General features: G+C 45.8%; 1 protein-coding gene across 1 annotated transcript; it reads left to right on the top strand.

Moving 5' to 3' along the window:
- The first annotated feature begins 6,539 nt into the window (after positions 1-6,539).
- LOC142008515 (fatty acid-binding protein 5-like) lies at positions 6,540-12,330 on the top strand. The gene is made up of 4 exons (XM_074985719.1): positions 6,540-6,656; positions 10,458-10,630; positions 11,598-11,699; positions 11,867-12,330. Exons 1-4 carry the CDS (start codon positions 6,581-6,583, stop codon positions 11,915-11,917), a joined length of 402 nt encoding a protein of 133 aa, XP_074841820.1. The 5' UTR covers positions 6,540-6,580; the 3' UTR covers positions 11,918-12,330.
- The last annotated feature ends 763 nt before the right edge of the window (positions 12,331-13,093 follow it).

Below are 13,093 nucleotides of genomic sequence, written 5' to 3'. Positions count from 1 at the left end.
GAAAAAGTGCTGCTCATCCCCATGTACTCTGTATACAGGCTGGTCCTCCCTGGTCTGGCACTCTCAGGACATCACTAGTCCTGAGTGAGGCAATTTGCTGGGCTGGGGAGGCCAATTCCAGCTCCTTCTCCCTGCTTGGCTCAGCTCCCAACTCCACTCCCAGTTCAGTCTCTGGCCCCCCTGCCCAGCTCTGCTCCTGGCCTCAGCTGCTGGCCCCCCTGGCTGGGCTCCTGGCATTGGCTGGGCTCCAGGCTGTGCTTGGGCTGCCTGCTCTGTTGCTGTGAACCCTGGGCAGGCTACAGACCCCGCTGCCAATAGCCCCACTTGCGCTGCATTCCTCAGCGGGGAACCCACCTGTTGGCCCTGCTCAGGCTGCCCAGACTCCTGACTGGCAATCCCTGCTGCTGTCAACTCTGGCAGGACTCCCAGCCAGAGGCCCTGCTGTCAGCTGAGTCCCAGCTGCCAGACTCTCTGGCCCAAGAACCACAGAGTCCAAGTTTTTAGAGGTTCAACCTGCAGCATGGGGCAAAACTGCTCACGTACAAAGATTTCATGGGGAGACCACATTTCATCATCTGTGATGCGTTTTTCACAGACGTGACTTTAGAAAGGCCCACAGTGGGGAGGGATAGCTCAGTGGTTTGAGTGCTGGCCTGCTAAACCCAGCATTGTGAGCTCGGTCCTTGAGGAGGCCGTTTAGGGGTCTGGGGCAAATAGATTTAAAAAAAAAACTGCTGGGGTAGTGCTTGGTCCCACCAAGAGGGCAGGGGACTGGACCCAATGACCTCCTGAGGTCCCTTCCAGTTCTTTGAGATGTGTGTCTCCACGTGTGATGTGTAACATATACATAAAACCCATTGCAGTCAGTATCACACCTACCTCTTTCAGCAGCTTCCCAGAACACAGACACTGAAATATCTGCAGACTAAAGGACAGATAGCAAGAGTGCTGGCGTGAAGCATCAAAGGTCACACACAGTTTCACAATTCCCATTATAGTGCCTTTTAAACCCACATCCGTTGTGCAACCAGGGATACACGTTTCATCTTGTCAGTCCAGTCACTATGCAGCCGGCAGCAGAGTACCACCCAAAGACAGTAAGCAAACAGACAGCCTTGCAAAATTCTTCTTACTCATGGGGATGAGGGAGATGAGTAACTTTTTTCATGGCCTAATAGAATGTTATTAGCTTTTTCACACCTCAATAAGGGCTGAATTTGTTTGTGCAGTTGTTTGGTTGTGCTGTCAATTTTTGGACAACTTGCAAGGCTCCAATAACCTGATCTACCTCACGTTTATTAAGTGTCTTGTGCAAAGAGACCTGGCCATTTCTCTAGACCTATACTTAGTCAGGGGGAAGGAAGGTCTTCTCTCTTACCCAGTACAGCTGAGGCATGGTATGATCAGACTGGAACTTTATATGGGTTCCTCCCAGATTATGTACATGGGTACTTTAGTGTGGCAACATCTGGGACAGAATTATGCCATCCACAAGAAGCCGGTGACAAGCTGTGGAGGGGAAGGAAATGCCTTGCCCAAGCAGCCTATACTGTAATTTTGAAAGCTGTAATTCCTTCCTGGCCTGCCAAGCAGGTGATGAGATTATGGTCATGTTAGAACAGACCTCATTTGCTAGCAATGCTAACTGGTTCTACTTCCCAGATAGCTTTGCAAAGTCCATCTGTCTGCAACACACGTAGGCATCTTGTGTAGGAGGGAAGAACTGTTTGCAACCTTTCCCTGCCTTCTGTCCACCCTTGCAGTTAGCAATAAACAACAAAATTACGCCTCCTGCCTCCCACCTCCCTTGCGCAAATCAAGTACAACCTGTCTACTGGGGTCCACATGCTTGTCTCCTGTCACTCTGTGGCTGTGCCCAGGCAGTGAAAATGGTGGTTGTCTCTAATATTGGCTGTGTTTCCTTTGCACTAAATCACCAAGGAAATTTGATTATGTTCTATCCCTCGGGAACTATGATTGATTAATGACACATTCAGAACTTCAGCTCTGTCTATCACTTTCATTTTGCTCATCACAGCTAGACTGGAACTGTACCCCATGGCACATGGAGTGGACTCATTGGGCTCCAATGTAAATGTACAGCCTTGCCTTCCCTTTGGATGAGGCTGGAGAGGGAGCAGGCCATTAGAGAGGGCTTCTTTCTAAGTTAGTCCAAACTTGATGGCAAATTAAACAGAGACTTGACCAGGGATTTAGAGAGAGAGCGAGAACTCTAAAGAGAAATTTGAGTGAGCTCCAATAAAAGTTCTGTATTTCTGAAAAATCAGCCACTTTTATTTTAGTGCCTAAAGATGGATTTAGGTTCCTAAATTCAGTTACCCACATGCAGTATATTTGGCCAATGTCAACACTATGTAAAATAATCAAATTATAAATAAAAATGTTTTGGTGCAATGTATGCTGTGTTGAAAGATATGTCCTCATTGGTCACACTTAAAGTTTCTCCTCTTGTGTGTGATATCACCAGATCAATCTTTCCCATTTCAAAGAAGTTTTTTAAAGTTTGACTTGGAGATACAGATACAACACTGCCAATCCCAAGCATTCAGCCCTTCCTCTGAAAAATCACAGGAGTATTTTAAAATGGACTTCATTGTTTTTTAATGGGGACAATTTGCGTTTGCCTTTTTTTTTTTTTTTTTGGCTGTAGGGTGCAGTTAGGGCAGATTTTTAAGCTTTGCTTTGTAAACTAGCAGGGCTAGACTCTTTCAAATTAAAACTAAGAGTACTCCAAATTCACATGACTCCTTGAGCTTTTAGAACTTTAAATTAAGAAAACCACCACATGTAAGAATCAAGCTAAAACCAGAAGAGTTGTCATTATTACTGTAGATACTTCAGTAACGATGTCTCTAGGGCCATGTCTACATGGAGGGCACAATCTCGAGATATGGCAGTATCCTGAAATAGTTGTGCCACTCTAAGAAATGTGCCTGTTGTCTTGCAACCGTTTTTGAGATAATGGGTATGCTATGTCAGCATCCTTGTACTCCTCCTTACAGGGATGCCTTGAAATAGCACTTTATTTCAGCATGGGGTGCCGTTTAGACAGTGCCACATGCCAAAATAGCCTATTTCGAGGTTAGGCTATCATGTACACACAGTCTAGTTGTATACCTACATTCCAGGTAATGGAACATTGTCTCACCACTAGATGGAAATAGAGTGTTTTCCATCTTCCTGTTGTATTGCCAAGTGGGCGAAGCAAAAGTGTATGAGCATGTTAATCTCTGCAGAAGTTCTGGATCAAGAATTAATATTTTGCAATGGTAAAACCAGTATTTCTGCTTGTAGGGAGGCATATTCTGCAGTCTTGTTCTGAGTCACAAGATAGAAGACTCAGTGCTTACATGAAAAATTGTGAAGAACAAATGTTCTGTTTGGTAGCTGGATAGGTTTCAATTTATCCATTTTGAAAACAAGACTACCAGATCGACAGCACAATAGCTACAGTGACATGAAATAGAAAGTACATATCAGGCTAATTTAAAACCCACTCCAGAATCACTTGCACAAGCAAGCAAGATCAAAGAGGGAGGAAGATGAAAGGTTTATGTTGAAAGCTAGTTATTTAATGAGAAGACAATATGACTTGTTTCTTATGAGTAGACTTTACTCACACATTTTAAAAAATAGGGTTACTGAAGGTAAAACACATAGACTATGTGTACATGGCAAAACTATTTCAGGATACTTCAGTATCCCAAAATAGCTACTTTGTTTCTTTGAAATGTGCCCGTTGTTTAGAAATACTTTTCAAAATAACGGGTGTGCTATCACGGCACCCCTGTAGTCCTTGTTGCAGGAGGAATAAGGGACTCTTTGAAACAGAGCTTTATTTTGACAATTGGCACTGTTTAGACAGGACCAAATGCCAAAATAGCCTATTTTGAAATAAATTCAAAATAAGATATGCAATTTGCATAGCACAAGTTGCGTATCTTATTTCAAGTTTAGGGTGCTGTGTAGATGTAGCCATACAGAGCAACGATTGACAACCCAGTGCCACCAGGAAGGGCACGCTGAGCTGATTGTTTGGTTTATGAGATTGAACAACTGGATTTGCACATGATTTTGTTTAAAAAAAGCTTGGTTGATTATGAGAGCTAGTCAAAAACAGGATGATTTCTGGTGAAAAATCAGTCACTTTTTTCAGGGAATAATTAGGAATTTTAAAAATTTCCAGCAAGCTTCATGAATTAGCTTTTCTGCAAAGTCTAATGCCGAAAGAGAGAACAAGACCAGCTGTGCCAACTGTACCAAAACAACTCAGAACACTGATATATCCTGGTTCAGAACTCCAGAACCAGCATAGGGACCTTATTGTATTGATTCAGTTTGTGATCCTCAACTTTAAATTCCATGGGTTTACTAACACACAAGACTAGCCACTTCTACTGCACCCAAATACCCAAGATCCTGAGGCATTTTGAGATCTGCTGGCGCATGTATTTTTTGTCAAGTAGGAGTGATACCATATATTGTCTGTTTTGGTAGCTTGGGACCAAAAACATGTGCTAGGATCCAGCCACTCCAGAACGTGCACAGGTATACTTTGGATTGCTTTTGAGTAGGGATGCATTGGAATCTGTAGTTTTTAGTGGAACTGGAGCAGTTGCGCTTGTCTACTTGGTAGAATTTGGGGAACAAAATCCTAGCTTGATTCAGCAGGGCCAAAGCACAACATACGTCTTATGGTGCTTCTGTGCCACTCTGCAGCAGCTAACAGCTCATATGTGTTGTCTTTTGAGCAGAGTTTGGGTCCATTATCATTAAAACCTGACAAGGCTCAGGTGTCACAAATGGTTTTGCCAGCATTAGTAAGCTGGGATGCATGGAGTTTTCAATATTTCCAGTGCAATAGGAATGGCTACCCTTGTTTTCAATTTAGACACAGATACTAAGCTCTTCTAGGCAGGGATTGTCTATTATTCTATATTTTTAGTTCTTAGCACAATGTGGACTCATTCTTGGCTGGTTCTCAGGGACCACCATAAAAAAAAAAATTGTACAATGTGGTGGCTGGTACCTGAAATAGCAAAGTGCTATGGATCCAGGTGCAAGATGCTGATCTTCCATCCACTTTTGCACTGAAGTGCATTATGTCCTGGATTTTCTCATGCCATGAGAGCAGACAGACTTGTTCTTTTTTTCATGCCTTGAAATGTGAGAGCCAAAACTGGGTGGCTCCAAGCACTGCAGCACTAGACTCTGTTTTAATGCACCATGATTCAGATGCTTTCGGTGCAGAAAGAGCGTTTAGATTTGCTAGTTAGTTGCCACAGTTGAGGGCACATCTACACTTGCAGGAAGATCAATGTGGTGGCAGCCAATCCTCTGAGGTTCGATTTACTGTGCCTAGTGGGGCTGTGCTAAATCAAACCATCAGGGCTCCATCATGGACCATGGCTGTTCCTCCTTACTGTTGGCAGGAGTAAGGGGCTATGTCTACACTACCGCAGAAGATTGACCCATTCAGGTTCAATTTCACGTCTAGTACGGATGTGCAAAATCAGCCTTCAAGAGGTCATCTCAACCCCTGAACTCCTCCCCATAAATAAGGGAGGTCAAAGTGAGAAACTCTCCCATCCACCTTCCCCAGAATGGACAGACAAGTTAGCTGATTGCAGATAGGTTGATGTTAGCAATGCAACTGCCATGGCTAGAATTGTAGATCTGTGGCTGACTTACTTTGCCTAGTGTAGAGGTTGCCTAAGGAAAATTGACCAGAGAATTAGAGATACACATACACACACATCTTATAGAGCCAGAAGGGACCTTGGGAGGTCATGGAGCCCAGTCCCCCGCCCTCTTGGCAGGATTAAGCACAATCCCTTTTTTCCCTTCCTATTTGCCCCAGACCCCTAAATAGCCCCCTCAAGGACTGGACTCACAATTCCTCCCCTTGACCTCCAGCTGTGGCGATGGCAGGCCAACATCGAGTTCTGATAGGCCGACTCGGCTACGCACTTCACCTAGCGGGATTTGCAGCTCTTAACCCGCTGGTTCGACCTGGCCCGAGAGGCTGGGGGTGGGGGGCCGAGCTTCAGCTGGAGCCAGCAGGCTGCAGGTGCTGGCGCTCGGAGTTTTGCTGCGCTGCTAATGCGGTAGGCAGCAGGGTCTGGGTGCCCCGAGGTGCGGGGACATCAGATACGCTGGGGGGCACTTTGGGGGCTCGGTCCCGCTGGCGCTAGGCGAGCCCAGCGCCCCCTTTGGCCGGCGAGGAAGGGCTGCGGGCGGAGGGGCTAGAGGACGCTGAGCACCTGCAACTTTCCGCGGGCTTCAGCAGCACCCCCCTATCGCAAGCCGCTGCAGGGCGCTGCTTGCTGATGGCGCTGCACCTCGCCCGGAGCCCCGGCAGCAGGAGGCGGTAGAGCCCCACCCGGCTCCGGCCCCGGCAGCCAATGGCTGGGAGCCGAACCCCGCCTGGCCTCTCGCCATTGGCTCTCCGCTGCCGCACGTGCTGGATCCTCCCGATAAAGAGGCCCCTGGCGGCGGGCGCCTCCCCACAGCCCACAGCTTCCTGCAGCCGCCTGCTGTCGCTAGCCACGCCGGCACCATGAGCATCGATGACTTTCTGGGCAAGTGGAGCCTCTTGTCCAGCGAGGGCTTTGACGACTACATGAAGGCGCTAGGTAGGGAATCCAGGCGGCGGCAAAGACCGCGTGGGGGGGCTGCTGGAGCTGGGTGCATCGGCAGCCAGGAATAACCCAGCCCCGGCAGCAGGCACTGGGGGTCCCCCGGTTGTCCGGGTACGGGGGAGAAAGGACGCTTTGGTTCCGGGGCTGGCTGCGACCTCCAGCCAGGCGCCTATCTGCGTTCCGGCGGCGGCGGCTCTGTCCAAGGTCTGCGGGGGCGGTTCGGTGCCTGGTGCCCGGACTGAGTTTTCTGCAGACAACAATCCTGTAGGGCGGCTCCTACGGCAGGGAAAGGGGCGATGCTCAGGGAGTCGGCATAAAAGCAGCCATGCGACTGAGGGGTAGCAAGACCCTCTCTCCTGCTGGTGAAGCTAATCCCGAGCAGAGCGCATCCTCCCGCGGAGGGGACCCCCTTGGGCTGGTTTGGGCCCTGTCCTGAGGGTAGGGGAAGGGGGAGAACAGAAAACCAAATCTATCCCCTACAGAACAAATGAATGTGTGCTTGGTAGTCTTCCTTATCCTGCACGAAACAGGTATCCCCATGTCACCTGTGCCCTCATCAGCCAGACAAGCAGCTGCTTTGAGGCACTTGGAACCTCCTGGTTTGCTGACTGGCTAACCACCTGCACCATAATCTGCACTCGGGTCCTCTGAAAGAAAAAAAACAGAAAAACTCTGATATAACTAGGTTTCCTCCCTGTTCACAGCAGTGGAAGTGAGAGCAGATTGGGAGTGCATGGTGTATTCCTTTTCTTGTTATGATAGTGTAACCTGGCTCTTATTTTGGTGAGAGGAATTTTAATATTACATGTGCAAAATCAGAGTACACTGGACTGAAACTGACTGACTAGAATACAAAGACCTGAGATCCACCTTTTAGTAATGGATTGGACGTGTGTGTGTGTGACAGAGTACACAAGTTTTCAGTACATGACTGCTGATAGTGCTTAGTGCAGGTGGGTAAATGATGACCTAGGAAGAGACTGGCTTGTGTAGGAAGTCCCCACACAACATACAACTATAAGCCTCTTACTATTTTCTATGAAGTCTGGGCGCTCACATCAATTTGTCTGATAGCAATAGATTATCAGAAGGTGCTATATCCATGCAGCTGCTACTGGATACAAAGTATCCCTGAAGACACTCTTTCTGACCCAGGCATAAAATGTATGTGTACTCCTTAACAGTTTCAGTGGTACCAGCAGGCTACTTTCTGTTCAAGTATTTTCTTCCTTAAGACTTCCTCTCTCTTTGTTAATTTGAACTGCAAACCTACTGTTAAAAAAAAAAAAAAAATCACAAGGGAGCCCTCTCTTAAAAAAAATCCTGACATGGGGTTAACAATGTTGGGGGGTCCTTCTAATTTCCTTATGGGTTTTGAATCTTTTGGGGTCCACTTTCTAGATGTGTGATGGGGATATGCTGATATGGGATTCTCTTGTTTCAGCTGCTACATTGTGGATAAATGAGTGGTTAGAGCAGGTGTGTGGGCCCTGTGTCTCCTGCCTTCTAGATGGGGGCCCTAGCCACTGGACGACAAGAGTTTCTCTGTGCTGCCCATCCCATGACTCTTCCCTGAATATAAATACTTTAAAATAGTCTGTTGCACCAGAGAGGAAATGATTCTGTACTCCACTAGTTAGAGCTCCCACATGGGGTAGCCAAGGCTACTTCCCCTCCTTCAATCACTCTCTGATTACTTAGCTACAGTAGAACAGCTTCACCAGCAGAGCCTGAAGGAGCCATGCATCTGACCCAGCTGTGTGCTGAGCGTACTCTCCTGAGAAGTAGGCAGCCATGTTCAACTCTATTCTTCCCTGTTTTTTAGGTAGAGGAGGGGGGATTCAACCTGTATTTCCCACCTCTCAAGCAAGTGCCTTAATTATTGAGCTTAATGTCATTAAGTAGGCAACTTCTTTTTCAGTTATATGCAGCAAGGCAGGCACCTAACCCATTCCATCAAACTGTTTAGGTGCCAAAGCAGCCTGAGTCCAGGCAGTGGTTTCTGTTCATGGATCATTATTGCTATGCAAATGTAGGCTCTGGAGCCTCAGTTGCTCATCCCCATAAGAGGGAAGGACTTGGTATGCAACACCTCTGCTTCTTCATCTTCCAAAAGCTAGCTTAGGTGGCTTCCTGCCTGGTGTGTTGGCTTTTATAGATAACATGAGAAGGCACCTCTTCCCCATGCATTGAATAGGAAGCCTACTACTGGCTTTTTGCATGTTCCTATGAATTTTCTAAGTTTCAGCACTGAGCATTGTAATGCCTTTGTTTGGGATGCAGACATCACTAATGTCAATGTTCCCCCTAATTTTTCCCACCATGAAGTGGAATTTTCTTGTGACCCATTACCTTCATATTGGTGATGGTAACAAATTCCATGTAGTGGGGGGTGGGGCTAAGGGATCTGAGTGTGGGAGACAGCTCAGCCAGGGAAGAGGATTGGGGAGCAAGGCCTCTGGCTGGGGATCAGCGGTTTGAAGTGCAGAAGGGGGAATGACAGGTTTGGGGAGGGGCTCAAGGCTGGGGGACACGGTGTAGGAGCAGGTGCTTGGCTGAGGGTGTGGCTGGTTTGGGGTGGGACTGCAGATGAAGGCTTTGGAGTGCAGGAGGGTACTCCTCCCTGGGGGAGGGAAGGGGTGGTGGTGGTTCCAAGTGGGGTGGAGCACAGACTTACATGGGTGGCTCCCTGGTGGAAACAGTGAGGAGGAGCCCCTTTCCCATGGTCAAGGCATCTCTGTACTGGGGCCAGTGAGGAGAAACATTCCCCCTGCCAGCCATGCCTGACAGCATGAGAGATTGGGAGAGATCTCTCCTTGCTGCAGCCTTGAGCTCCTGCATGGGGCTTCATGGCCATGTGACCATGCAATTTAGGAGGAACTGAGATATATGCCCTTACCAGCTTCGTTTTGGAATGCTGCACTGTGCTGTCTATGGGGGGGCCCTGTGAGACCATTCAAATGACAGCTATTGCAGAATGTGGCTTCTGATGATACTACTTACAGAAAGAATAGCAACCTGGAGCTCTGTGCTGACTTCTGATTTCTTGTTGGGTGCAATCTAAATGGCTGGTTAGCTGTGCAGGGCTTTATATACGAGCAGCTCTTAAAATCTCAAGCAACCCTAAAACCTGTTGAGTGAGTTGAGCTGGGTGAAGTGCTCCAGCTAATGAATCATAGCATTACTCACTGGGCATGGCAGAAAAGTGTCTTTTTTTGATGAAGGGATGTCGGTGCTTGTTCTGGTAATGTGCTAAAGTTCTTTGAATTTCAAGTCATGATACAGAACTGGTCTTGCAAGGGGTGGGGAAGGAAGGAGAAGGGGTGTCTTTTAATGTGGGAGGATTTCATAATTTTGACTTGTCAGCCTAGACAAGAGTAAAACCAAATAAAATGCACATTTTCAGACAACTGGAAAGTTGTAAAATATATCTTAGATTGTACATGTTTATATTATATACATATAAAAGTAGATTTTAAAAGCTGAAGTCAATTTGAGAACTTTTTTAAAACAGCTCACTTACAAGAAGACTGTGTCCAAGTTTAATGCTACTTTACAGCTCTTATTTCTCCTTTTCCATCTTATACCTCTGTTTGTATAAATGAAGATACTGCTTTTCAAGAGACCTGCAGGCCCTGTGAGGAAGAAAATAGACTCAATATAGATCTCACAGCATTCAGAATCAATGGGTCTGCATAGTTTCTCCTCTACTATTGGATAACTCCCAAGGACCACCTCTCTGTGGGCTTAGTGTTTAACTGTCCCTCTGATTATGCTGTTGCTCTTGTCCTGTAGGTGTGAATATGGCCATGAGGAAAATGGGTACTGTGGTCAAACCAGATGTTTACATATCCAAGGATGGAGATACGATCACCATAAAAACAGAAAGCACCTTTAAATCTTCACAGTTCAGCTTCAAGCTGGGTGAGAAATGTGAGGAAAATACAGTAGACGGCAGGAAAGTTCAGGTTAGTATAAGGGTTTTTGTACTGAATAAATCCAGTCTACTTAAGTAATTGGTTTGCAGATATAAATGCTATTTGGGCATCCAGTTTCTTGCACCCTTACTCGTGTTGATTAGTAACCTACTCTGTTGGTAGAGGGAGGCTCCTGTCCATACAAGCTCCATTGATATTCCCCAGCTTTTATGGACTACCCACTACTAATGGGGAGGGGGAAAATGCTGGGGAAAAAAAACCTAACCAAACATACCAGACTTGATCATTTATACTACATATGGCTGCTGTGTGACTCCCCAGGGCACTAAAACTGGCAGCCATCCAGACCCACGTTAAAAATACCAAAGGCCAAATTTTACTTGCCTTGAAGTTAATGTCAGAAAATATTTTTGACTTGTGATTAGTTGTAGGGCCATGTCCTGATCTCATCTGATGCAGTGTTGTTGGGCGGGGGTGGGGTGGGTGGGTAAGTTAAATGTGACTCAGCTGCTATATTCTCAAACGCTACAAGAGGTTCCAACTGGGTCCATTTAAAAGGACCCTCCATGGGAGGAGGTGTCTGAGGGTGAGGAAACGTGCACTTAACTGGCATAAGAGAATCCCATTATCTTGTGTGAATGTTGGCCACTTGCCAAGACCTTCCCACACCTCACCTGTGCACTGGCAACACACCTGCCAAGGGCAAGGTTCAGGTGTAGATGAGAAGCCAAAGCACAACTAAAGAGGAGATGAACTTGGCATGTTGAACAGGTCATGTCCACTTCAATAGCACATGCTGGCGAAGCCTTGTTTCACGTACAAGTGTGCCAAGGCTGTGACAGCATAATGGAAAATAAGAGCCATGAGAGTGACATCCAGGCCCTACTAAGACAAAGGCAAAATTCCCATTGACCTAAATAGGTCTGTGAAAGGAGTGTGGGAGAGTGTATCACCTCCTGTCCAAGAGGAAAGTATTTAAGCCGCCTTCTCTTTGCAGACTCTTGTCACCTTAAATGGTAATGCATTGACTCAGCTCCAGCAGTGGGATGGCAAGGAGTCCACAATCGTACGGAAGATAGATGATGGAAACCTGGTGGTGGTGAGTGCATTCCTACCTTGTGACCTCTGACTGCTGCAAGACTAAGGATGACTGAAGGATTCTAAATCTAAAAGACTCCAAATCTATGCTCCCCTGTTATCTGTACTGTTGTGCTATGCAGTGATTCAGCCTCTACACTACTAAGTCAATGTCTTTTTGTGTTCTAGGAATGTGAGATGAATGGTTGCAAGTGCAGAAGAGTCTACCACAAAGCATGAGGCCTCTGTCTCCATACTGGATTGAAGCCTGCTACAAGCCAGTTTAACTGAGTGAACCAAGCTTCCCTAGTATCCAGTTTTGACTCTTCCCTGTTTTGTAGTATATTTAATGGACTACATAGATGTGTGCAATCCTATTTCAGAGCCATGATGTAACTTTTCTGAACAGTTGTGGCTATTAAACAAAATTTTCCAGATATATGAAGTAGAGATGTTTGTCAATAGAATGGAATTTTAAAGCTTCTTCATGTGAAGATTTCTGAAAGTTCACTAGTTATGCAGGGGAGTATTATATCAATTATGTTGGGGGTATTGGCTCACTAGAATGGTAAGACACAGTTAACGACAGACTACATTTTGGTTCAGCTATTTGTATTTTATTGGTAAAGGCAATAAAATATCAAGTGGAACAATGAGATGGTGCAGAATCTTTCTGTTCTTGGAAATGTGCCTGTTGCAAAGTCCAAGTTGGACTGATGCAAATGGAGGAATGTCATCTGCTGTGTTTAAACAGGTGAGCGTATATTTAGTTGGCTGCCCTGTGGTGAGAAGGAACATCCTCCATCCCAAATAGTTAGCTCCTAAATTTAAAAACCAAGGAGTCCTGTGACTCCTTAAACTGAAATCTATGCTCCTTGTTTTTGCTGAAACCACTACCTCTGAATAGCTGTGATGGAAGTTAAGCAAGTACAGAAATGCTTTGTTGAAAATAGGTCTTAATAGTAACTTTCTGTTTTATTAGCCCTTTCTTTACATCATAATAACACTAAAAATCCTGAACCAGGAACTACTGAAATACTATTTCTTCTAAAATTCAAAGTCTCCATTTTCACTTCCTCACAACCTCTGAGAAGGCAGTTTTATGCCTACAGACACAATAATTGTCACATCTTGATTATATTTATATAAAAATAGGAAGTGGTCAAAACAAATCCTATTAAACTGCTGTTCTACAAACTACATGGTGGTGGCCATCTGAGGAGGCTAACTTGTTTGGAAAGCTGAAACTGACTGGCAAACTGTTTAATAGGAGTTCCAAATAGTAAGTTCAGAAACACCTATTAGGTAATGTAATCTCACTGCTTGCATTTAGCACAACTGTCTCTACCTCTTTCATACTGATGTCTTGGCTAACCATTGCAAGTACTGTCTGTACTGCCCAAGGATTCTATGTTA

Source organism: Carettochelys insculpta, chromosome 2, assembly GCF_033958435.1.
Source record: "Carettochelys insculpta isolate YL-2023 chromosome 2, ASM3395843v1, whole genome shotgun sequence".
In the NCBI taxonomy this organism is placed as follows: domain Eukaryota; kingdom Metazoa; phylum Chordata; order Testudines; family Carettochelyidae; genus Carettochelys; species Carettochelys insculpta.
Note: the sequence above shows the minus strand (reverse complement) of the source record. Positions and strands in the feature narration are given on the sequence as shown.

Bases quoted from the DNA above. Each gene is read 5' to 3' on its own strand.
- LOC142008515 (XM_074985719.1), top strand. From the start codon at position 6,581: ATGAGCATCGATGACTTTCTGGGCAAGTGGAGCCTCTTGTCCAGCGAG. The intron at 6,657-10,457 runs GTAGGGAATCCA...CTTGTCCTGTAG, and splicing joins CGACTACATGAAGGCGCTAG to GTGTGAATATGGCCATGAGG. The intron at 10,631-11,597 runs GTTAGTATAAGG...TTCTCTTTGCAG, and splicing joins TAGACGGCAGGAAAGTTCAG to ACTCTTGTCACCTTAAATGG.